Here is a 27266-nt window from a genome sequence, read left to right on the forward strand (position 1 = left end):
CATATGGAACCCCTAAAGACCCTAGACAGCTAAAGCAATCCTGAGCAAAAATGAACAATGCTAGAAGAATAACCATTCTATATTTCAAGATATATGACACTGGCACAAAAATAAACATGTAGATCAATGGAACAAAAGAGAAGATCCAAATATATGTACACATAACTATAGCCATCTGATATTTGAAGATGCTCTGCTGTCTAGCATTATGTAAACTTAACACAAGCTCGAGTTTCTTTTGAAAGAGGAATTTCAACTGATAAAATAGCCCCAGTAGATTGGCCTGTGGTACTTCAGGCCATGATTGATGATTGCTGGGCCTAGTTCACTGTGGGTGGTGGCACCCCTGGGCAGGTAGTCCTAGGGTTAGCCAGTAAGCAATGTTCTTTTATGGTATCTTTAGTTCCTGCCTTCCAGGTTCCTGCTCTGACTTCCTTTGAAGGATTGTGATGTTGAAATATAAGGAAAACAAACCCCTTCCTCCCCAACTTGCTTTGGGTTGAGATGTTTTTTACAGCAATAATAATTTTTAATTATACAACTATTAAATTATATTTGACTGTAAAATTTAATAATAAAAAGGATCCCAAACACAAAACTATATTCATGAAATGGTGCTGAGAAAATGAGATGTCTACTGAAATCAGGTCTATATTTACCATCTTGCACAAAAATTAACTCCAAATGGACCAAAGACCTCAGTATGAATCATGAAACACTGAAATTGCTAGAAGAAAACTTAAGATATAGGTTTAGGAAAGACTTTCTAGATAGGACTCTATTTGTTGAGGAGTTAACAACAACTGACAAGTGTGGCCCTCTTAGGGTTTTATTGCTGTAAATAAAACATGACACCATGACCACAGCAACTCTTACAAAGGAAAACATTTAATTGAGGCTGGTGTACAGTTCAGAGGTTTAGTCCATTATTACCATGGCAAGAAGCATGGTAGCATGCAGGCAAAGGTGGTGCTGAAAGGTCTACATCTGGCAGCAGGAAGAGACAACAATCTGCTCTGCCTGGCTTGAGTTTCTGAGACCTCAAAGCCCTCCCTCAGTAACATATTTCCTCCAACAACATGTCTACTCCAATAATGCTACACTTCCCAATAGTGCTAGTCCCTATGAGCCAATGGGGTCATTTTCATTCAAACTTCCATAGGGTTGGTTCTCATAAAACCAAAGCTTCTGTACAGCTAAGAAAACAACTGAATGAAGAGGAATCCTATAGAGAGGGCAAGAATCTATGCCTCTTATACATTTGACAGATGATTAATATGTAGACTATATAAAGAACACAAAAAACAAAGAATCAAGAAAACAATCCATTTCAAAAATGGGCTATGGATCAGAACAGAGTTACAAAAGAAATAAAAGTGGCAGGCCGGGCGTTGGTGGCGCACGCCTTTAATCCCAGCACTCGGAAGGCAGAGCCAGGTGGATCTCTGTGAGTTCGAGCAGCCTGGCTACAATAGCTCCAGAAAGGCAAAGCTACACAGAAAACCCTGTCTCAAAAAAAAAAAAAAAAAAAAAAAAAAAAAGTGGCTAAGATACATCATGAAAAGTGTTCATCATCTTCAGCAATTAGAGAAATACAAATGAATATCCTTGCCAGAATGGCTAACAAAACCACTGACAACAAATGTTGAATGGAGGAAGAAACCTTCATCCACTATTGGAAATCAGTGTGGAGAATCCTCAAAAAGCTAAAAATAAATCTACCAAATGGCACAGCTGTTGCACTCTGACAATGCCTAAAGAACTTGAAATCCTACTCTATCTACATGGTACTTGCTGAGTCATGTTCACTGCTGTTCTACAGAAGCTAGAAAATGGAAACAAATGAAATTTTGTCTTTCAACTAATGAATGAGTAATGAAAGTGTGATCGATCTATCGATCTATCTATTGACCTACCTACCTACCTACCTACCTACCTACCTAATGTTTTATTCAGCTATGAAGGAAAATGAAATCATGAAATTTGTAAGTAAATGGATGGAACTAGAAAAATATATTGAGTTGGGTAACCCAGATGCAGAAAGACAAAAGTTCTCTATTACTTGTGGTTCCTAGCTCCAAGCCTTCAGATGTCAGCATATAAACTGGAATAACCAGGCTAGTCCCAGCACTTAGGAGGCAGAGTCAGCTAGATCTCTTTATAAGAGCAGCCTGGTCTACATAGTGAATTGTAGGTCAGCTAGGGCTATATAGTTAACCTTGTCTCAAAAAACCAAAATAAAACCCATCCAAACCAAAAATCTAGGTATAAACGAGGGAACCAGAACCTCAATCCTAGTTGTACCAACATTCCAGATACTGAATAAATGTTAGGATTTTGTGGTTTGAAAAGAGAATGGGCCCTATAGGCTCACATATTTGACTATCTGGTTTCCTGTTGGTGAACTATTAGGAAGGATTAGAAGGTGTGGCTTTGTTGGAGAGGACTCACTGGGGGTGGCTTTGAAGTTTCAAAAGCCCAAGCCAGGCACAGACTCTTTCTTAGCCTGCAACTTGTGGATTGGATGTGAGCTCTCAGCTACTTCCCCAATGCCATGCCTGCCTGCTGACATGCTCCCAAGCCATGACAGTGGACTAACTCAGACTTTGTAAGCAAGCTCCCAATTAAATGTTTTCTTTAATAAAAGAAAGCATTTTTTCTTTTATTAAAAGAGTTGCACTGAAAATGGTGTCTCCTCCCAGCAACAGAACAGTAACTAAGACATTAAGTACATTTTCTATGAGTTTTATTCTTTAAAATATTTTTTCATAATGTGGAAGATGTTCACATAAAAACAATCTAACTTTTATTTTAATTATTTTATTTTACAGTACTATTCAGTTCTACATAACAGCCACAGATTCCCTTGTTCTCTCCCTTCCTGCCCTCCTCCCCTTCCCCGTAGCCCACCCCCCATTTCCACCTCCTCCAGATCAAGGCCACCCCCGAGGACTGAGATCATCGACCTGGTAGACCCAGTCCAGGCAGGTCCAGTCCCCTCCTCCCAGACAATCTAACATTTTAAAAAACCCAAATAACAAACATTATAGCTTTCTATTGGAACAAGTTGATCCATGTCTAAAACAGTAAACATGCTGTTTCAGGTTAAATGATATCTTTTGTATTTTAAAATAGGCAGCAGGCAGCCTTGGTGGGTCAGAGTCAAGGGGCATGGCGGAAAGTCATTCACACCCTGCAACAGCACTCACATGGAAAGTTTATTGGGGGTGGTGGTGCGGGGAACGGGGAACACAAGAGCTGAGGAGAGAAGAGGAAGGAGAGAGAAAGAGAAGAGGAGACAGGAAAGAGGGAAGACAGAAGGCCTCGTGGGAAGGGGGTGGTTTGCTCTTAAAGGGGACCTAGGGAATGCAAATGTTCTATACAGATGACACTGTCAGAACCCTGAGCAGGCCAAAGTACTGCCTGCTTACTGGCCAGGTCCTCAAGGGGCAGGCCAGGTAATACTTCAATGTTAATAATACCCAGATAATATTTCAATTATCTTATTTGCCACCCTGCATCTTCTGCATGAAAGTATTTCCTCATTTCATTGTAATTCCCTTCCTCACCTCAGGTTTTATAGAACTTAAATGAATCTAGCATAATGTGGAATCAATAACATAAAGGATCACTGTACTATGCTTCTACTACTTTGGTTAGGGAGCTAAAAGACAAAGACATGTTGAATAATTTGTTTTTAACCACTACATTTTCTATCCCATTTAAAACTATTTGATGCAATCACAGTAAAATCATGCGTAAGTTAAGTTGTCAACAATATCTACTTTAATCCAATACTCCTTCCCAAATAGCTTTAACATGTGTACCAGTCAGATATGGTAAGTGGCTCACTCAGGAGGCTGAGGAGTGAGCTATTTTTTCCTCAAATTTGAACATACACAGCAGTCACCTTGGAGATACTAATGAATATGCTGATTCATCACATATGAGAGAGGGCTAGCAAAAAACCCAAATGCTGCCAAGGCTGGTTATTCTGTGCTGCACACTATACAAGGTCTGAAAATACAATTCTAACACAGAAACAACAGCATCACACAAATGTCCCACTTTGTCTTCCTGACAATCAGCTTAGAACATTCCAGTTTCCATGGAGCAAATATGGGGTACCCACTTCATAAGTTACATTTACAAATGGGGCCTGCAAATACTAATTTCCAAAAAGAAAGATAACATTCTGAAATTATATTAACCAAATATAAATATTTGAACCAGAATGCATTTTAAAAGTTTCTCACAGTAGATTTGGGGTACTTAGCTAAAATAGTCTAAGCTGGCTGTCAGGAAGACTTTCAGTGGGACAAAAAAACAGTACAGAAAGAACAACAACAAAAAAAAATTATAACATGTATTCAGGGAGCAAAACAGCAGTCCTCCCCTGCACCAACCCCTCAACTAATATATTATGAAGAAATGACTGTAGACTTTGGGGAAATTAATGCCCAAAAGTTCATATCCTGGTATTCTGCAAATGTCTACTATGTTGCAAGTTCTATAAAATAAATAGAAACACATGCTATCTCATTTCATCTTTATTACCATCAGTCTGTCATATTGGTACCTGTAATTTATAGTTAAGGAAAAGTGAAAAGTAATTGGCCTAAGTGAGAGTACATACATCATCATCAGCTAGGGGAGAGAGATTTTTTCAAGGGGGAATTTTTAGTCTTACTCTCCAAGACTGAGGACGGAACACATGCAATTATTATCAAGTGTGAGATGCATCCATTTACTACTGTGTAGTATTAATAGGCTTTTCTATGTTTAAAGCAGAATTTCATTCAGATTGTCACTGGCTATAAATGAACAGAATTTGAGTCTATTCCATAATACACATTAGTCAGCTTCTGTTTTTGAGTTGTTTCTATAGGAATTAGCAAACAAATTCAGTAACTACCTTTTATGATCTCCATACATCTCGAGCTATTTAATAGAAAAACATACAGGAAAGCAAACCCCTTTACTGTTTAGGATTTCTCATTAATGTTCATTTTACTTTTATCCCTAACTGCTACTACCAAGTGTCTATCTTTGTTGATAAGTATCTACCTGAAGCAGAGTTAAAAGATTCTGTTTGTTTAATTAGGTGATCATTGGCAAATTTTTTAATTCTTTTAAACTTCTGGTTTCGTATAACTGAAGTTATAGTCAGTTATCTTTTGGTATTGCTCTCCACTTTATTCTTTGAGGTAGGATTGCTCACAGAACCCAGAGAGCACTGATTCCTGCTAGTTAGCCAGATTGCTCTATAGATGCTATTTCCCAAGTGCTAGGATTATAGGAAGCCATCTACTTGGCTTTTATATGGGTCCTAGAGTATCTCATTTCTGGTCCTCATGCTTGCAGGGCAAGCGCTTTATCCCAACAACAAGGTTATTTTAAGACTAGAAAACTAATGAATGTCAATCCCAATACATGGGAAACTATGGTAGAATGGGTTGAAGTTTGAGGCCAGCCTGGTCTCCACAGTGAGTTCCAGTACAGCCAAGGCTTCTTAATGAGATCTTATATCTTCTCTATCTCCAGCTCTTAAAACAGGTTCTGTCTATGCAATCCAGCCTGGCCTACAACTCAAACTCCAGCTTTAGTTTTCCCAGTGCTGGGGATTATAGGTGTGTGAGCCCAAGTTCAACTCAAAAATGGCATATTTAAATTTCTATATGTTTATATTTTATTAACGTTTATTGTCCTATGCTTCTCCGCTAGGACCTTTTAAGAAGACATGTACTAGAAAAATCTGGCTACATTACCAGACTATATGCCCAAACTGCAGTTCACTTGGCTACATGATAAACTGTTTAGAAATGTACCTGTATGATGTTTGGCATGTCGCAGAAGTTGTTTCTGGAGCCTGAAGAGTCGTCCACAGGAGGGATGGGGACATACATATTTTTTTTTCAGCAAATGCTGGTATTTAATGTGGTGCTAAAATAGCAAAAAAGGAAAGTGAAAAGGAAAACTAAGTTTTCTCAACATTCTTTTTTTTTTCTTTTTGCTAAATCAAAAAGGTTCTAAAGGAAAACTAGCAGAGTAAAATGGTAAAGAACACAGGGTATGAAATAGATCTGGATCTACACTTGTCACTCACTAGCAATGTGATCTTTGATGTACTTAAACATTTCAAGTTTTAGTTTTCATTTGCAAAATAAAAACACAATAATGGGTATACCAAATGGCACACACCAAAACCCAAACCCAGTATTACTGTAACAAAACTATACTCCAAAAGTAAGGTCTTAGTTTCTCATATTTGCGGCTAAAGACTAACAGGAATTTCCCAAGTAGCATTTCACTATTTCAATTCCGTTTCCTGCGAGACTTGTACATACCCCAAAACCCAGTCAATTAAATATCTATTCACTTAAGGGAAAACTTAAAAAGACCAAAAATTAAAACAAACAAACAAAAACATTTTGTACTATCTCAAAGAAATCACTTGTTTGAATGCTATATTCATTTTGTCCTAATATATATTAAAGTTAAAATCTATTATTCTGTGTCTTTTTTTTTTTAAGATTTATTTATTTATTATGTATACAGTATTCTGTTTGTATGTATCCCTGCAGGCCAGAAGAGGGCATCAGATCTCATTACAGATAGTTTTCGGCCACCATGTGGGTGCTGGGAATTGAACTCAGGACCTCTGGAAGAACAGCCAGTGTTCTTAACCTCTGAGCCATCTCTCCAGCCCTATTCTGTGTCTTTGTGTATTGTTTCAATAATCTGTTATAGAAGACTTCTTCAAACCATTTTGGAACATAATGTAACACTGTAAAAATCCAAGAAGTCCTGTACTTGGGCTCAGGTTTTTCAGTTCTTCATTAATATTTCTTTAATAGAATGTGCTAAGTAAGGTTTAAGTGTATCCCCCAGGGTTTCTGTGTTGAAAATCTAAGTCTTCAATGTAATAAACGCTGAGATATATTCTGTCCTCACAAATGGATTAAAGTTGTTAACAAAGTGAACTCAGATCCCTGTTTTCTCCTCATGCTTCCTTCTTGTCCTTCAGCCTTATACTACTCTGTGATGAAGTAAGAAGACCCCTTTCCAGATGCTGGTACCACATTCTTAAGACTTCTAAGGGATTCAGAACCAAAAGCCAATACATTTGTTCTTTAAATTACTAGTCTTAGGTATTCTGTTAAAGAAGTACAAGTGTAGTAAAGATGATTTATTCAATTTTATATTTAGGAATATTTTTTCTTCACATTTTATTGTTTACAAATGTCACACAAATTGACATCTTAGGAGATAAGTAAGGGACACTGTATCAAAGACTGTCTTGTGTAACAACTTCACTGACCTGCAAATAGCGAGGGTGAGCAAGAACAGTCCCACATCCTTCCATCTCACAACGGACATATTGGATTGGAGGTTTTTTCCTATTACCAAAATGTTAGAAAAAAGTTAGCAGAAAAAAAGTTAGCAAGAGAACTGCTACTCTATACATAATGTGATAACAGAGGTCTCATATAAATTAAAACATCTACAGAAATACATAGGTTTCAGAAAATTTATACTCAAGTAATCAAACTGCCAAATGCTTGATAGTTTAAAATAGCATGAATAAGCTAGCAAGCTATAAAATACTGAGGATTTCAGACGACTCAGCATTTTTCAATGAAAATGAAAATACACCATCTGTGTATTATGGACACTAAGGAAATTTGTGAAATTTTCAATAAGCCACACCTCCTTTGCTTATGAAAGCTAAAGTACTCAAACACCTATCAAAGGCTTAAGGTATAAAAAAGGAGCAGAAATGCCTCACCTCCTTTTGGGTAACCGTGGACTTTTGTCATCTTTTCTCCTTCTCCCTCTCCTATAATTTAAGAAAGAGCAGTTTACTAAATATTCTAGATGGAAGCTTATGGAGATAAGGACGGCTGAAGCACACTCTAGGGGCCAAAGAACAGGTGGCAGACACAGAGCATAACCAACACCACAAAAAAACAAAGGCATCTGGCCATCAAGCCAGATTTACTCTGAGGTAATTCCACTCATAAATTATTCTTTACCTTGGAGTAAACTAGGCATTACTATGAAATATCTGACTAAATTTCAATGTTATTACTTGAAGGCTAGTTATAGTAAAGAGTTCACCATCTAAATGCAATTAATCAAAAAAGACAATCGAGGATAATATAACACTTAATCTTATTTCTGCAACAAAGTGTACACCATATGGAAAGTCTTTACAGAATCAAGGTTTCTGCATCATTTAACCTATTAGTTTTTGAGAACACACATTTGATATTTTTTTTTCCCCTGGCTTTCTCTATTCCCTCTGTATTCCCATAGAGACTGTCTTTTATATATTACTTTGCAATGAAACAAAACCAACACCAAAACAAACTTTCAAACTTCTGAGAAGTTGCCCCAAAGAAACTCAAGTTGCTTAACATGAGCAGTTTACACACATCTTTTGTGTACTTGGGTATTTTATTTGAGAGGGTCTCATTATGTAGCCCTGGGTGGGCTGTAATTAGCTATGTAGACTAGGTTGGCCTCCCAGGTGCTGGGATTAAATGCTCTCTCTATGCTCGAATGTGTGTATATGCGTGTGTGTGCACACACACACTCTCATGTACCTTGAAGTCTGTATACTAATGGTTTTAAAAGAAACCTTTTAAAAGAAAGGTTTCCACTTTTTGTAGAAACTGCCTACTCACTTCCTAGGAGGCTCCTCATCTTCCCTAATTTCATTCTCTTCTTCTTTCACCTCTACTTCTACTTCCACTTTAATTTCTTTCTTTTCTTTCTCTTCTTTCACCTTCCCTGATTTTCTCCGTGGCTTTGGGGTTTCCCTGCAAACAGAAAAACATTTCAATACAAATATTCTAACAAAGACTTCATTAAAGGTAGTGTATGATACCAGGTTAAAGTTTAGTATTTATCATTATCTCATTATTCTGAAGCTGTGATTCTCAGCTTACAAACCACAACATCAACTGTCCATACCTCAACCCCACAGCAATGATGTATATATTGTTCATGGGTGAATACCGCTTTCTATCGTTCCAATTTTAGTATATGTGCTGCCGAAGCGAGCACAGGTGAATACTGCTTTATATTGGCTAATTTTATGTCAACTTGACATAAGCTAGAGTCATCTGAAAGGAGAGACTCTCAACTGGGAAAATGTCTCCTTAAGGGGGAAAACCAAGTCCAGTGTGGATGTGACCAACCCTGGGCTGGTGGTAAGAAGGTTGGCTGAGGAAGCCATGATTGAGTAAGGTAGGAAGGAAGCAGTGTCCCCCCACAGCCTCTGCCTCAGCACCTATTTCCGGGTTCTCACTCTGCTTGAGTTCCTGTCCTGACTTCCTTCAGTGATGGTCAACAGGTGTGGAAGAGTAAGTCAAATAAATAAACCCTTTCCTCCCCAACTTGCTTTTGGTCATCATTGGTCTTCATAGCAACAGTAATGCAAACTCAGGCAGGCCAAAAACATAAAAATCAAATCTTACTATAGTTGCAAAGAGAAAAAGATACTGAGCGAAACAATTCTAAACATTCCAGAAAACCTTATTAAAACATGCACACATCTACTAAATAGTATAGTTAATATTAAAGTTCAACAGATCAAAGAGAGGGTTATGTGAGAATAAGTTGTTATAGTTGCAAAACAATCACTCATTTAAAATTATTTTTATGTTTATTTAATCTTGCAACAAAAATAAAACAAACATATTCAACTGTGTATTCCTATTTATTTTTCACTAGCACATACAGTAAAAATTTCAAACATGCCTTTCAAGGTGAGGCTTGTAGGTCTCATCTCTTGGATCATCTTTGAATGGTATTTCCTCTTCACTGACTAACATCTCTTCTTCCTCCTCCTCTTCCTCATCACTACTAAAAATAAGCAAACAAATGATAAATTCTGGCTCCAAGGATTACCTGATAGGACTGAATTAGAATACTTAAGACACAGCCAATCACATTACCTAAAATTTTTATCCTTATGATCTGATTGGACTACATTCTAAACTCCTTTTTTATAAGCAATACTTAGAACTCAGAATCCACAAATAAGATAAACTATAACATTTTTAAGTAAAAACAAGAAATAATTGCCCAATGGCACAAAGACTTAGACAACTGAGTTTGTAATTCTATGTCTGATAAAAAAAGACAAAAGATTTAATCAATATTAAATTACCAACATATCATGAAAGGCACTGGCAAGATACTTGTATTTCTGTGCCAACACAGAATAATTTCACCCAGAGAATATACTCAATACATGCTTTTGGAACTAGGAAATCAAGTTTTGTGTTTTACAGTCCATTTTAAATTAAATGTGGAATATTAAGTGTGATATATTAAAAATGAAGTTAATTTAACAGCTCAAAATTCTATCAAATAAAAAAGTCCCAATCATTTAATGCAATTGAGTATTCAAAGATTTAAGTATGAAATAAACTTTGTACCTAACGCCACCGGGAGACTGATGTTCTTCTGGAACTTCTAGAAAATAAAACCAAAATTTACTGAGAAACACACACAAGACATTTTCTTTTCATAGCCAAAGATTAAGTGAAATCATTGAAGTAGGTCTGTAAATGGAGACTATCTACAATGTATCTAAAACAAATCCTACCTACATTACCACCTGTCCCCAGAAATTTAAGACATTTAGGTAAATGCTCAGCATTACATTTGAGATTAAAGAACCAATTAGGCATTGGAGTAATAATACTGTATTTGCACCGTACCATAATCAAGCTGATCTGTAATTGGTTCTGACTTGCAGACAAGTTGCAATGAACCAGTCTTGGACCTAGAGCTGCGAGTATTCTCAGTGTCTCGAAGGCGAGAGATAGATGTCCTGCTACTACTGCGCCAGCCCCGGCTAGGTCTCGTTGCAGAAATGGAAACTTCCTGAGGGAGGACAGGATCATCTTCTTTCTCTTCCTTGGGATCTAGGTGAAAACAATTCTTTTCAAGTTTTCAGTTAACCAGCAAAATACCCACCCCCACCACCACACGTTTATTAATAAAAAACAAGAGGACACTGAAATAACATGGGTCTTTATTTGAGCCTAGTGGTGGTTTGAATTGGAATGACCCACATAGGCTCATATATTTGAATGCTTCATTATCATGAATGCTTCATTATTATGGAGTGGTACTATTAGTGTGTCCTTGTTGGGGTTGGTGTGGCCTTGTAGGAGAAGTATGTCACTGGTGGGTTGGCTTTGGGGTTTCAAATGCTCAAGCTAGGCCCAGTATCTCTCTCTCTGCCTGTGGATCTGGATGTAGAGCTCTCAGGCACTTCTCTAGCACCATGTCTGCCTGCATGCCACCACCTTTCCTGCAATGACAACAATGGACTAAACCTCTGAACCTATTGAGAGCCGCTGGTAGTGAAAGTCCATGAGAGTACACAGCAGTGACAACTAGTGTTCAGAAGGTCAACCTATCAGAACTAAGGGTTCTGTTAGAGGAACCATCACACAAGGTGTTATGGGATTGCTGCCTTTTGAATGAACTGGCTGTCTCTTGTAAACTTCTTGTGCAATAACAGCTATGATTCTCCCCATTTACCGTGCATCTCCATGTTAGTGTACATGTAATCTCATGATTGCATCTCAATCTTGGGCACAGCTTTCCCTATACATTTGGGGTAATTGGACAACTGTTCCCAGCTGCGTTTATTTTTCATTAACATGTATCTGGCTAGGGCCATTCTCCGGACAAAAGTATTTCAGCAAAGATACCTTTTCCAAGGACAAAACTGCACATAGATAAACATTAGCTCATCTCACAGATAGAGAAAAGAACCACTAACAATTAAATCCTCAACTCCTTACCTTTACCCTGGGTTATTTACACAAGACCCTAATTTAAGAGATTTACTGCTCACATTCCTGGGATGAAGTTTTAGCCATTTGCTAGATACTGAGTTAAGGTAGTTACTTCCCACTGACCCAAGGAGATTGCCTTCAGGCCAGGTAGGCAACAGGTGCCAAGTTTCTTTCTTGTGCAAATTAAGTTTTACTCCTCCTCAGCCAGGTGCTATTCCTAGATTTTCTCCTCAGCAATTACTGAGTGAAAGTGCTTTTACTAACCAAATACTACATGCTCTGACATAGGTTGCTTAGCCACCTAACATATGTCCCCCTCCCTATCAGAAAGCAGTTGCAGCTGGGATGAGTGGGAAAAGTGGCGCCAAAGACAGTTTACTTTCTTGTGACTTACTGACCCCTAACATTCTACCTAGCCATTTCTAGATTATAGTTTGAGCACATAAATTCTCTAATTGGTCTTAGGCTTTAGTTGCCCCTACCAGAGAACTCCCCTTTAGTCACTCCCCTTTTGGGTTGTAATTGGAAGCTGACCATTAATTGTTTTATGTGTGGGTCCTTACCACCTCTCTCTGAGACCCTGAAAACTTCAAGCCTCACATTGCTTTCCAAAAATTTACTGTGTGGGTATATATACTGGTTCTCTGAGGGCACAGGGAATAGGATTGATGGAAAATAACAAAGATGAGGACGGAGATGGAAAGAACTAGGTAGAATGATGAGAGAACAGCAAAAGGAACTGAGAGCAGGAGGGACCGAGAGGAGCTAAGTAAGAGAGCAGAAAAGAAACTGTGTAGATGGAAATCGCCATAGAAGAATAAAGCGAATGGACTAAAGAACTCAGTGTGCTTAGATATACTGACTATCCCTCAGATTAGAATCTTTAGCTGGTTGGTAGACAATTCCACGGACCCTGGGAGCAAACAATATAGGCTGGACCTATTATTGTTCACGTTATGAACCTGTAACCAAGCTCCAAGTAAATGTTTTCCTTTATGAGAGTTGCCATGGTCATGGTGTTTCATCACACAAAAGTGGTAGGTAGTATTCCTACAATACCACTTAGGCTCAGATAGAAGGATCATGACTTAAGGCCATTGGGATTATAAACAAACAAACAAACAAACAAACAAACAAACAAACAAACCCAAAGGCAATTGCCCACTAGAACTGAATGGTCAGAACCCTCTGCTGAAGACACCACATACTTTGGTTACAAGACAAAAATCAAGGTGAAACTGAATTGGATGCTTTGCCTTCTGCTGACTCAACTTTATAGGGCTGAAAGGTGCTATGCACACTGCTGAGAAAGTCATCAAGTCTCATTCAGTTGTGGACCCTGCATTCCACAATACTGATCTACAATACTGCCAGACATGATACACCCATTTGTATAATAGTGGCATAACTGTTACAGGGGTGATCAATTGCTTTTAGTTGCTTTCTGAACTGGATTTGAGGCTCATTCCATCAGAGGGAATCCATGCTTATTAGGGACAACCTGGTCAAAGTCCAACAGCTGGTTGGGAGGTGGGGTATGTTGTAGGTGCGGAAACCTATTAGTTGTTTTCCTAACCAGACATGTCACATTGCTTTCATTTATGTTTACATCTAGTGATTAGTGCTTTCTCAGCCTTGATTAGACAAGTTTCTTTTTGCAGTGAGCAGTAGGTTAATAATAGAGACCCTTAACTGGTTAAAGTGCTCAGAATAAGTGATTGTTGAGGGCTCAGCCACTGTCCAGGACATCTATATTATCTACTCCAAGGCTTAGGGAAGGGAGGGAAGAATATAAGAATCAGAATATGGGAGACTGTGTTGTAAAATGCTATGTCCTGAATCTGACATGGCTACTGCACTCATAAAAAAAAAAAACAAAAAACAAAAAAACAGTGGCTGTTGTTATCTGCTAAGACAGGGATCTTCAACATAAGGTCTCACTTACCTCTAAGGAGGCAGTTAATGCTTGCTGGGGTAGGGGCAGCAATACTGCCCTGGGACATGGCCACTCTACAAGTTGCCCTTGTACCAATGCTCATGCAAGCAACCCTAATTAAATGTTGTGGTATGCATCTATGTGTACACACACACACACACACACACACACACACACACACACACACACACACCCCAATACTAAACCAGCACTTATCCTAATGTTGCTACTCTATGTAAAATACTTTTCAATGCCAAACAGTACTTTATTTACTAAAAATGCATGTAAAATAGACCCAAGAAATTAATTCATGGAATTCTCACCATTAGCTCTAAGTTAAATTAAGAAAGTAGTCTCAGAAAGAGAACCAGAACTCGGGGACACAAAAAGAACGATAGTTCTGGATATTTCAGTAACGTAATGTTGCAAAGAATTACTTAAAAGGATTTTCCTAACAGGAATGCCATTCCTTGATGCTAAATTTTACTTAGAATCACACCATGACTTTAAATTCATCTGTACAATAACCTCATGGTAAAGTTTAGTTTCATTATTATTCTATTTTAGGTTCTGTAAAGACAGTGTATACAGGTGCACAAACAATTTTATATTATCTTACATTTTCTCACATTTTTAGGGTGAATGAAATGAGGTGGGTTATCCTCTTTTACACAGCATTGAAGACTTCAGCACTAGCTTAAGTATCCAGAATATGTACAGCTAGTAAATAAAGGTAGTTTTTATATTTAGAAGCAAACCCACATGGACAGTAGATACCCTTTTAATAATTTCACAATGTAAAAACATTTCCAAAATAATGTAAAATTTAAGGTAACATCTGACTGCATAATTATAAAATATAGCAAAAGTTAAACAGAAGCAAAGTCTATTTAATAATAGCCTAATAGAAAAATGACACCTCAGAAAAAAAATTACAGAATGGGAGAAAATATTTGCAAATTATGTCTGCTACAATACTTTAAATACATAAAATGCATCTTTCAATTTAACAAAAAGGCATATAACTAGAAACGTAAGCAAAAGATATGAACAAACATTTCATTAAAGTTAAAAAAAAACAAAAAACCCAAAAAACAAAAATTAAAACCACATGCAAAGACACTCAAAATCAGTCATTAGTGAAAAGCAAATCAAAAGCCTGATGAGACCATAATTTAATACTGACTAGGATGGTTATAAAAAAGAAGAGTGTTGGAGAGAATCCAGAGAAACTGGAACCCTTGTACAATGCAAACAGATGTAAAACGGAAGATTCTCAAAACATCAACACCAAATTATATATGATCCAAGATTTCCTAGTTTGTGTTATGATTTGGATATAATGCCCCCCCCCCCCCCCCAAGACTCAGGTACTCAAAACTAAGTCTTTTAGTTTCAACAGCTTCAATGCTGAGCCTTGACAAGCAACAGAATCATGACAGCTCTAACTTCAGTGAATTAATCCACAGATGAATTCATGCCTTAGTAGACTGTTAGGAAGTGGGCCTTCCTCCTGGCTGCTATAAAGCATTTTTCCTTCACTGTAATAAAGTGGCAGCCTATACAATGGGAAGATTTTTACAAACTCCACATCTGATAGGAGGACTAGTACCCAAAATATATAAAGAACTCAAGAAACTTGATCTAAAAAAACCAAATGATCTAATAAAAAAAATTGGTTACAGATCTAAACACAGAATTCTTCATACAGGAAACTCAAATGGCTGAGGAACAAAGAAATGTTCAACATCCTTAGTCATCAGGGAAAAGTAAATCAAAATTACTTTGAGATTACATTTTACACCATCAAAATGGCTAAGATCAATAATGCAAGTGACAGCTCATATGGCAAAGATGTAGAGTAAGAGGAATACTCATATATTGCTGGTGGAAGTGTAAACTTGTATAGTCACTATAAAAATCAATATGGTGATTACTCAGAAAACTGAGAATCAATCTACCTCAAGATCCAGCTATACCCTTCTTTGGCATATACCCAATGGACACTGCATCCTACCATAGGACACTTGCTAAACTATGTTCATTGCTGCTCTATTCATAATAGCCGGAACCCTGAAACAACTTAGATATTCCTCAAGAATGGATAAAGAAAATGTACATTTACACAATGGAGTATTATTACTCAGTGTTAAAAAGTATGACATTGTGAAATTTGCAGGCAAATGGATGGAACTAGAAAAATCATCCTGAGGTAACACAGACTCAGAAAGACAAATGTTGTTATGTATTCATTTATATGTGGATATTACCCATTAAATAAATGATAACCAAGCTACAATCCATAGATCCAGAGAAGTTAGGCATAGGGGGAAACACATGGATCTTCCTGGGAGATTTATGGGTGGACTGGGGGTGGGAGTGGGGGGACCAAGTGGGGAGGAGGTGCAGATGGGTTGAGGAAAGGAATTCATGGAGACAGCTAGATTTGAGGGGCATCTGAGGGGTGGTATGGAAACCTGGAGCAGTGGAAAGTTCCTAAAATATATGATGGCAATCCTAATGAAGTATCTAAATAATAAGGGAAACAGAATCCCAACTAGCTATTTCTTGTCACCAAATGAAGCTTCCACTACTGGGATGAGATTACATCCAATTGCATTGTGGATGAAAGGGGCCCCATGGAAATCCCTAAACAACCCAGTCTGTTGACAATGGTTTGCTCTTCTTAAATTGATAGTAAGGCCCCATTATTGATGACAACTTCCACATAACTCATTGAACATGGAGAAGATGAGCTGGTACCTACATAGAACCTTCGTCCCTATATTCTAGTGTATGTGGTATGGGAACGTACTCTGCAGGCTACCAAAAGAGAAATGTAAACACCAACCTAGAAATAAAACCTTTGATCTACAATGGTGGCCCGCCTGAAATATTACACTAGGGCAATGGTGGCACAAATCTGTCTGGACTTAAGGCCCACTCTGTGAAATGGAACCCATACCCAATACTGCTTGGGTGACCAAGAACCAGAGACTAGATAGCCCAATGATCTAGGGTAAAACCAAACACTATTGGTGTAAAAAAAAAGAAAGGTAACAATAAAATGACTCCTAATGATATTCTGCTATACTCACTGATCAGTTCCTTACTCAGTCATCATCAGAGCAGTCTCCTTCTACAGCATATGGGAACAAATACAGAGACCCACAGCCAGACATTACACAGAGAGACAGATCTTGGAACACAGCTCTAAATGGGATGTCTCCATCAAATCCCTCCCTTCAGAGCTCAGGGAACCCCATGGACGACAAGGCAGAAAGAGTTTAAGAGCCAAAGGGGATGAAGATACCAGAACAAGGCCCCTTTAAATCAACCAAACAAAGGTCATATGAACACAGTGACTGAAGCAGCAAGTACAGGCCTCACATGGAAATGCACCAGGTCCCCTGCATATATATTATTAAAGCTTTCAGTTTAGTATTTTTATGGGACTCCTGAATGTGTGAATGAGTGGGTCTCTCATTCTATTGACTTCTCATGGGCTCTTTTCCTTCTGTTGGTTTGCCTTGTACAACTTCAACAAGATGTTTTTTGTTTTATTTTATTGAATTTGGTTGTTATCTCTTAGAAGCCTGTTCTGTTCTAATGAGAGTCAGAAAGGGAATGGATACAGATAGGAGAGGAGGTAGGGAGTAACAGAGAGGAGCAGAGGGAAGGGAAACTGTTATTCAGGATATATTGTATGAGGAAAGAATCTATTTTTAATAAAAGGGGAAAATAATTATGATTCACTACAGGCCCAGAAACAGGCCAAATGATAATAGATGCAAATCTTTGAAACAAGAAGCCAAAATAAATCTTTCCTATTTGTAAATTATTTTCTTAGCAATTTTATCCTAGTAAAGACAAGTCACATGTCAAAATGTGAAAACAGAGATTTAATCAAACAAATGCTTATATAGAAATTGTGTAATATTACGATTCAGGATGGCCAAAATGTGTAAATAACCTAATCAACATAAGATTGTGTATCTAAACTATGAGTTACTTTTGTGTCTACCTATCAAAAAAATGGCCAACACAAGGGAGGAAAATTTATCTTTGCTCAATTTCAGCTCATTATGGCAGGAAGATGTGGCAATAGATGCATGAGGCAGATTCTCACATCATAGCACGGATTGAAGAAACATAAATTGCAGCTAGAACCAGGGACAGGTTTAACTTTTTGAGGCCTGCTTCCAGTAACCTAATTATATCAGGCAGGCCTCATCCCCTGAGCCTTCAAGACAGTGTGAGAAGCAGGAAAATGTGATCCTTAAAAAAAGGTGTGCTATGCAATAAACACCAGACACAAAAGTCACACATTATATGACACCATTTACATGAAATACTCAGAAAAGGACAATCTAGAGACAGATAGTAGAAATTACTATTTGAGGTAGGGGATGGAGTCAGGATTGGGGAGAGGAGGAATATTACTCTTAAATAGTATAGTGATCCTCTTTGGTGGTAATGGAAACATCTGGAGTTTAGACAGGAGTCCATGGTTGTACAATACTGTAAATATATTGTCTTAGTGTTCAATTGCTGTGAAGAGATGCCACAACCAGGGCAACTCTTTTAAAAGAAAGAATTTAATTGGGCTTGCTTACATTCTGAGGCTTATTTAGTCCATTATTGTTATGGTGGGAACCATGGAGGCATGTAGACAGACATGATGCTGGAGAGGTAGCTGAGAGTTCTACATGAGGATCAGCAGGCAGTAGGAAGAGTCACTGGGCCTGGCTTGGGCTTCTGAAACCCCAAAGTGCTGTGGGATGTTCTGTATGGCAAATGTGTTGCTCTGATTGGTTAGTAAATAAAACACTGATTGGCCAGTAGTCAGGCAGGTGGAAGTATAGGTGGGACAAGGAGGAGAAGAATTCTAGGAAATGGAAGGCTGAGTCAGAGACACTGCTAGCCGCCACCATGACAAGTCGCATGTGAAGATGCTGGTAAGCCACGAGCCACGTGGCAAGGTATAGATTTATGGAAATGGATTAATTTAAGCTGTAAGTACAGTTAGCAAGAAGCCTGCCATGGACATACAGTTTGTAAGCAATATAAGTCTCTGTGTTTACTTGGTTAGGTCTGAGCGGCTGTGGGACTGACGGGTGAGAGAGATTTGTCTTGACTGTGGGCAAGGCAGGAAAACTCTAGCTACACCAAAGCCCACCACCAGTGACACACTTGCTTCAACAAAGTCACACCTACTCAAACAAGGCTACAGGTTGATGGGGGTGGTGGTGGGGGTGGGAGCCAGAATAGCTAAGGTGAAAGAAGACATTTGGACAAGAGTGGTTAGTTTTATGAACTGAGGCAAGATATTGACACTAGCAACAGGAATGTTTTTTCTAATTCTCCTAAGCAGCAAGACGAAGCTAAATAGAATTCCAGGAATTACAGCCATTTGGCCATGGTAAAATATATTAGATAGGGCATCCCAATATTTAGTCCTCTGACTTTCAGGTTATTCATTAATCTCAGGCTTAGAAAAGCTAAATACAGCTAATATCTGGTTCTTTGCTGAAACAGGATGTTTAGTTGAGTTAGAAACTGGTGTAAAAGTCTTTTTAGATCTTAATTGTGTCTTATGGAGAATTAGCAAACCTCAAATACCCACCTAGTGCCAGCAATTATTTTTCCCATTTCTCTAAATATAGTTCACACTTCCTTCAACAAACCCTACCAAATAATTATTTTTTCATCTTTACAGACCAAGGGGAGGAAAGCAAGTAACAAATTTCCTTATGCTCACTCATACATTAAGTTATAGAGCTCACAACTGAAGAGTACAGTACAGAAAAGTCCAAAGTCTACATCCTTCCCACTATAGGTACCTAACCACAGAAAAGAGGAATGAACATGAGGGGTCAATGTAAACTTCCTTTGGATTTGATAATTTACAACTAGACAAGGGCCAAGATCCAATCTATAACATGCAGTGACTTAAAAAGACCCATAAGAAAGATGTACATGATATTTATGTTTTGAAACAAAATGGGAAGAATTTTTTTTCTGTGAACACAAACCAGGAGAAAAGGCGATGGATTTTCAAACCACAAGAAATTACATGACCTACAATCTTGTCCAGGTTTACTTATTCTTTTCCTTTTTTTTTTCTGTAGGTAAAGACAGGCCAGTCTCAAATTGAGTATTTGTAGTTGAAGATGAACGTATGTAATCCTGAGTGCTGAGATTTAGGTGAGCAACACCATTAATATAGGGAGCTGGGAACTGAACTCTGGAAATGCTTCTAGCATGCAAGACGAGCTACCAACTGAGCTGCATTCTCAGCTAGATGGTTCTCTTATTTTGAGTTAACTAGACTCTATTTGTGTATATATGTTAACACTTAAATTAGATCTTCTAGTTATCTTTGTTTACTACTATTCAGTACAAAAACATAAAAAATATAAACTTAATAAACATACACTTTTTTTTATGTGATATTAAAAGTTTAGGACAAAACAACCCAATTATCATAGTGCCTTTGACTTTCATAGTACAACATTAGGTACATTAGTTCTGTTTCTTTTTTTTTTCTTGGTTTTTCGAGACAGGGTTTCTCTGTGTAGCTTTGCGCCTTTCCTGGAACTCACTTTGGAGACCAGGCTGGCCTCGAACTCACAGAGATCTGCCTGGCTCTGCCTCCCAAGTGCTGGGATTAAAGGCGTGCGCCACCCTGCCCAGCTAGTTCCGTTTCTTAAAAAAGCACCAATAACTGGTTTTGCTTTCTCTTTAAATGTAGCTCTTAATTTGTGTTTATTAACTTAATGGCCTCTTTACCTGACAATTAGCTCAATGTTTAATAGATATCCCTGCACTCCAAAGGATAAATAAGTAATAGATGACAGTATAACATGAATTGCTAAACGGTCTTATTAAAAAACAAAACAAAACAAAACCCTGGAGCCAGATATTGGGGTGAAAGCTGAAAGATCTCTTTTTTTCCCTTTGAGACAGGGTACCATGTAGGCCAGCTGGCTTGAACTCTACATAGCTATGGTGGATCTGAACTCCCGATCTTCCTGCTTCTTTCTCTCTAATGCTGGATTACAAATGTGCTACCACACCTGGCTTCAGATCTGCAGTGTTTACACAGAAGCAGGGCTTGATGGCAACTCTTGTAATCTTAACACTTAGGAGGGTAAGGCAAAATGATCCCACAAATTTGAGGTCAGCCTAGGCTACACAGGAAGACCTTGTCTCCAAAAAGATGAAACAGTGACCTAGGTTTGGGGACAGTGTGGGGAGATAGAAAGGAAAATAGGGAACAGATATGATCTTATTTTCTTGTATATTTTATGACATTCTCAATAAGGGTAATTATTAAAAAAAATAACAGAATCAGGTGACTAGCAACGAAATAGGCTATAAGGAACAGCTTGTGAAGGAAGGGCATTAACATTGGAGATGTAAAAATTCTATGAAGGTGCCAATATAGTATACAAGTCTAGTGATGTATTATACTGTAAACGTGACATAACTGAGAGAGACATTATCACTTTTATAGTTGTACTTTCCCTTTAAAAGCTACCTAAAGGTTGTCAGGTAATAATGCGTGTCTAGTCATCTAAAAGAAATTAGCCACATGCAAGAGAACCTATAACTAGGCAACAGCTGCCATACATGCCAGATGGCCCTTTCCGAAGTTATCTGATTTCACAAATGCCCAATGATTCCCAAAGAATAACAATTACTCACCCATTTCAGAAAAATAACACATTATTTTTAAGACACTAAATTTAGTGTGGTTTCTCATCTAATTCAATAAACCAATTTTAAATTTCCTTATGTCTCAGTGCCTTCATTTTTAAATGAAAGGTTAGGAGAAATAAGCTCTAAAATCATATCTAGCTCATTGATATACTCTTCAAATTCCAAGAGGTTAGATGGAATTAAAAAGGTATCAGAATTAATCAAGGTTTTAGGGTGCTCAGGAGACTTCTTGTTCAACAGAATACACATATATTTTTGTTTCAGCTTGCTTTTAAAACCACTAAAATGACTGTGAAGGGATAAAACTGACTTAATCATAAAGTCAAAAGAACACACAAAGAGCCAGTACAGCCACATTTCAACATTTTATGAGACTGACTCCAGACAGTGATAAGAGACTCTGAAGGTCAAATGAAGCAGTGAGGCAAATAAGAAACACAGTATGCATTCAAACCATTCCAGAAAGGTTCAATAATTGGAATTACAATGGCATTACTCAAAGTGAGGGTGTAGGGGAAGAATACAAAGAATAAGTTTTCCAAAGTAGTTTGACATTGGTCTGGGTAAGTACATGCCTATATCCCTAGCACCTGGGAGCTGAAGGAAAAGAGAGGATTTAGTTTTACTTTTAGGTCTGCCTTGGCAAAAACGAAGAGATTCTAGCCCCAAAAATGTTTTGTACACAGAGATCCTATGCTACCACGTGTTTTTACTATTTAGGAGAAATAAAACAAAAGCTCACCCTCCAACCCCAGTTAGCAAGATACACAAGAATTTCTCTTTAAAGACAATGAACTGATCAATGGAAAAGCCATATCCATATTATTCATTTTTATATTAAGACGATCTAAAACTATGCAGTGCATGCTGGCTTTAAACTAAGATTTTTTAGATACATAGCACTATCTGCATAAACTTACTTTAAAACTTTAAAAAAGAAAAAAAAAAAAACAACTTCTATTTTGCATTTCCATACTTCATTAAAAAAACAAAAGGAACAGCAATGTGAGAACCCTGTCTTTTGCATACAACTCAAGAAATCTTTGAGAATATATAGTAATTGTCTTTGTATGCTAATGAACAGATTGTTGCCTAGTAGTTTCTGGGTAGCTTTAGGGCGAACATTACTATGATTAAGGCACAATGAACATTTGGCACTTTTCTGCCTCACCTGCAGGGAGTCATGTAGTGGGTAGCCATTCCAGCTTTGATCTGGAAGTTCCAACCCCCATTGAGTCACGCCTACAAGGCGGGGCCAAGGGAGGACCCTGGAGACCTGAGATCAGGATGGACCAGCTCACTCTCTGTTCCTGGACCCTGGACGGTGGAGGTTGACCGAGCAGAGCTCCAGAGAACACTGCTGGACTGCAATACACCTTCCCCAGACCCCGCGACCTACCTATCCCTTCATTTGTAAATCTTCCTTTTAACTATGTGGAGTGGCCTTAATAATTTCACCAATAGAGTCAGGGCTTAAGTTAGCTACCCACTAACAGCCGGCGATTAAATCAACCATACTACTCAGTGAAGCTTCCAGAAACCCCACCCCCTCCAAAAACTGCTTGAGGGAACACAGGTTCCTGGAGTGTGGTCCATCAAGACAGGCTTTGTCCTATGCATCTATATGCTTTGTAATTTCCTTACATCCCAACTGTTTCTCCAAGTTCCACGAGTCACTCTAGCAAATTAGTTGGCCCAATGAAGAGAATGTAAAAATATTTTAGTGTTGGTGGGAAGTAATAGGAAAAAAACCAGGGACCTGAGACTGGCATTGAAGTGGTAAACAAATCTGTGGGCACAACCTGTGAGATGGGATGCTATCCCCAGGTAGGCAGTACTGGAACTGGGTATCAAAATGAATTCAACTAGAGCAGCGGTTCTCAACCTGTGAGTCTCCTTCATAACAGTAGCAAAATCACAATTACAAAGTAACAATGAAAATAATTTTATTGTTGGGAGTCACCACATGTGGAACTGTATTAAAGGGTCTTAGCATTAGGAAGGTTGAGAACCACTAAACTAGGGGAAACCCAGATATTATCTTATACAGAAAAGACTGGCCACTTGGCATGCAAAAAGAACAAATCTCAACACAAACTGGTGTTATGTGACCTTTGTTTTAGGAATTTAAGATAAACAGTTTGTTAGTCCTACGTTGTCAGAACCAGTAATTTGAGGGAAATTAAGAAGAAAACTAAACAATTTACAAGAAAACCCAAACAACAAAATAACCCCCCTCTCCAACAAAACAAAGACCTCTATTCACACAATTCTGGAGACAGGAAAGTCTATATAAAGACGCCAGTCCTGCATCATGTACAGGGGGATCACATGGCAAAATCAAAAGAGGGAAACAACCAAGAGTTTAAAAAGGCATAGGTATTTTAAAAGCCAATCCAGTAATGAGGCTTTTTTTTTTCCTTTTTCTTTTTTGCATTTGTGTGTGTGTGTACACTCTGGGGATTGAGACAGGGACACCACCAGGTTGACCTCAAACTCACAAATGTCCTGTCACAGCTTCCCAAGTCCTGAGATTACAGACCTTTACCAACACATCCAGCTAAGAACAGAAGCTTCATGGTTAGTTAATTCTTAGTATTAATATTTTGTGCTGTAGTATCTAGCTGTTGGCCTGAACACTGATCTAGATCAGTTGAAAGACTTTAAGACTTACGTTTTTGGAAAAAATTCAAAATTCAATCTCAAGACTGTATCAGAAACCCCAAATTTCCAGCCTAGAATTTAGATAAAAAACAAAACAAAACAAAAATCCAACAGCTAACTCAATTTCTTGTTGGCTGATCCTCAGCTTCTCAAAATTCATCTTTAACTGACAAGTAATTATATTTAGTGGTACAGTAAATGATTCTAATTTAGCCTTGTCTCAGCACATACTTCAACTGTATACTTAGCATTATAATAACCAGGCAAGGCTTATTCAACCATCAATCTTGATTTTTCTGTGTTTTTAGAGACAGGGTTTCTCTGTGACCCTGGCTGTCCTGGAACTCATTATGTAAACAAAGCTGGCCTCAAACTCAGAGATCCACCTGTCTCTGTCTCCCAAGTGCTGGGATTAAAGGAGTGCACCTTTACTGCCCAGCCAATTTCCAATTTTTAATACCACATCCCCAATGCCTTAAGAGTGTAGCCATGAATAAAATCTCCCGAGATGTCTCTGAAGGCCTGCAGTCCCATGCACTTCCAGGTCACCCCGCCCCCAGGCCTGAACAGCTCCTGTTGTTGCTGTCTCTCCTATCTTCCTTACTATGCTACCCTTGTGTAAGGCCTGCGCCTATGCCACTGCTCTCTAGAGTCTGGGAATACTAAAAACTCCCCCAAAGTGTGCTTTTATGTAGTAAGACCTAGGAAAAAGCAAATCCACTCTGCAAGAAACACATGCAGGTGGATCCTTGGTTGCTGTTCTTTTGTTCCAGCCTTTGGTGATTGCCAGCTAAGCTGGAGAAATTTGGAAGTTACAGTCAGAGCATGCACAAAATGTTTGGTGTTTATATTATAAAGCTTCAATTAAGCTAATTAACATAATTGCCAGTTAAGTAATTTACCATTTTTGTATGAGCACTAAAAATGACTTTAACAATCTTGAAATGTCTATTACATTATTACTTACTGTGCTAAAGTGCAATACAATAAAGCACTGAAATGTACTCCTGGAGTCTAAGCAAAACTTGTACCCTATCATCAACAGACCTCCTTCCCCCAACCTCTTAGCCTCTAGTAACCACTCTGCTATTTGTATAACAGAATAATTTACAACTCATGTAACATTAAAGTAATACACCATCATTTGTTTCTCTATCTGGTTAATTTCACGTAATGTTCTCTACTTCCATCTGTAAATGACAGTTTCTTTTTTGCTAAAGAATATGGGGTATTAAGTTATGTAATATACATTTACTTTTTATTGTTCTTGTTTGCTGGAGAGAAGGCTTTACTTTGGAGCTCAGGCTGGCATGGAATTTGTGGCAATCCTTCTAAGGCATCTGAGGGCTGGGATTTACAAGTATGAGCCATATGCCCATCTATAAACACTAAACAATAAATAAATACTGATAAACTCATAATGAAATTATCAACTCAAATGTATAACTACTATCAAAAGGAACTATTAAAGTGTTAGTGATAACTAGAAAAAGAACACCACACTATTGATGGATATAAATTAGCAACCTAATTTGAAAAAATGGTGAGGAGGTTCCTCAAAAAACTAAAAACAGAAACAGTTCAACCCAGAAACAATAAATTGTTGCACTCTAATTCACCAAATTTGGGGGAATGAACTGGTGACTTCTTTGTCAAGTTCTCTTTCTGATTCTTAGAACAGAAAGTAATATTGCAAATACCAGTTAGAAGTACTATATTCAAGCAAGACATGATTATTTTTGTCTAGCAAGGTTATTGTTACTACTTGAAACCAAAAGATAACACAATAAAGAAAACAAGGCTTAGAAAGTGTTATAGAAGCAAAGTTATAAACAGAATCAACAAATAAACAGCTGGGGACAAGCTGAGAGTTTATGATTAATGAAGCTAGCAGGTGAGTGGAAGACAAGAGTTTCCTCTTTCAAACTGCACTAACATTAGACTAATGAAGACATGAAGGAGATGGGAGTTTGAAATTATCCAGACCCAGAATCAAGTTTTCATCTTTCCCTAGCTGCAGTTACCCATCATGCTAGCACTTACAGATTAAAATACTCAAGCACAAATCATTTCCAGAGTAGTTCAAAAATTTTCCTCAAGAAAATCTATTTTCTGCTCTGATGAAAGCAATTGCCTTTAAAAATTTCTTTTCCTTTAATCCCAGCACTCGGGAGGCAGAGGCAGGCGGATCTCTGTGAGTTCGAGGCCAGCCTGGGCTACCAAGTGAGTTCCAGGAAAGGCGCAAAGCTACACAGAGAAACCCTGTCTCGAAAATCCAAAAAAAAAAAAAAAAAAATTTCTTTTAATAAGTACTCTAGTACTCATTACCTATCTATACCTCCCCATATAGTAAAAGCTCCAAAGTGATTTCTGAATAAGGAACACAGACTTTCCACATTTGGCAGATATAATAACACTTTCCAACAAGAACCTTGCTAGACAAAAACAATCATGTCTTCTTCCTGTATTTGAGATATTAGCTTTACAGTCCAAGAATTAGAAAAAGAAATTCGAGGAAAGAACTTGATAAAGAAATCACCAATTCAAGTTACTGGTTCCTAATCACACTGCCATTCTTTCCAATTGCATAAAAATCCAATTTTTAAACGTGACTTAAACATCTGCAAAGCATACTTTATAAAGAACAGAAAACTTGTCACTGAAGTTACAGATATGTAAAATGTCATTTATATATATTTACAGGCACATACATCACACACACACACACACACAAAAGCACACACATGCTACTAGTAAGCTAAAGCAGGAAGATTCTGAGTTAGCTTGGGCAACACATTGGGGTTGTGTCTCCACCAAAATTAAAGATAAAATAGCAATGCATAATTGAACCTTAAAAACTTACTAGTTAATTCTACAATTAAGTTAACTCCAGGAGATGAAAACTGTCCATGTTAGATGAGACCAAGAGTACAAACAAAAAATGAAATACAATTAAGGAGTGTTATTTGGCCCAGCTTAAAATTTAATTTCAAAGATCACAACTAAGGACTAGAAAAAGAAAAAAAAAATACAATTGGTGTAACATGATGGAGGCATTTTAAATAACTCAAAGCAAAGCCAGAATGAAGTCTCAGATTTAAAAGTGAACATGA

The 27266-nt window shown here is 37.8% G+C and overlaps 1 protein-coding gene across 4 annotated transcripts in view; it reads right to left on the reverse strand.

The window, feature by feature from the left end:
- Zfp91 (ZFP91 zinc finger protein, atypical E3 ubiquitin ligase) overlaps positions 1-27266 on the reverse strand; it is a 39391-nt gene that overhangs the window by 6629 nt on the left and 5496 nt on the right. The window contains exons 3-9 of one of the 4 annotated variants that reach the window (XM_028884195.2): positions 10737-10943; positions 10452-10488; positions 9769-9870; positions 8691-8825; positions 7790-7840; positions 7322-7400; positions 5829-5943 (exon numbers count right to left, since the gene is read on the reverse strand). In XM_028884195.2, the coding sequence (XP_028740028.1) occupies positions 5829-5943; positions 7322-7400; positions 7790-7840; positions 8691-8825; positions 9769-9870; positions 10452-10488; positions 10737-10943 (726 nt within the window). Of the gene's footprint in view, positions 1-5828; positions 5944-7321; positions 7401-7789; positions 7841-8690; positions 8826-9768; positions 9874-10451; positions 10489-10736; positions 10944-27266 lie in introns of all 4 variants that reach the window. The other 3 variants (XM_028884194.2, XM_037205098.1, XM_037205090.1) reach the window with 3 other exon arrangements.

Source organism: Peromyscus leucopus, chromosome 1 (assembly GCF_004664715.2).
Source record: "Peromyscus leucopus breed LL Stock chromosome 1, UCI_PerLeu_2.1, whole genome shotgun sequence".
NCBI lineage: Eukaryota > Metazoa > Chordata > Mammalia > Rodentia > Cricetidae > Peromyscus > Peromyscus leucopus.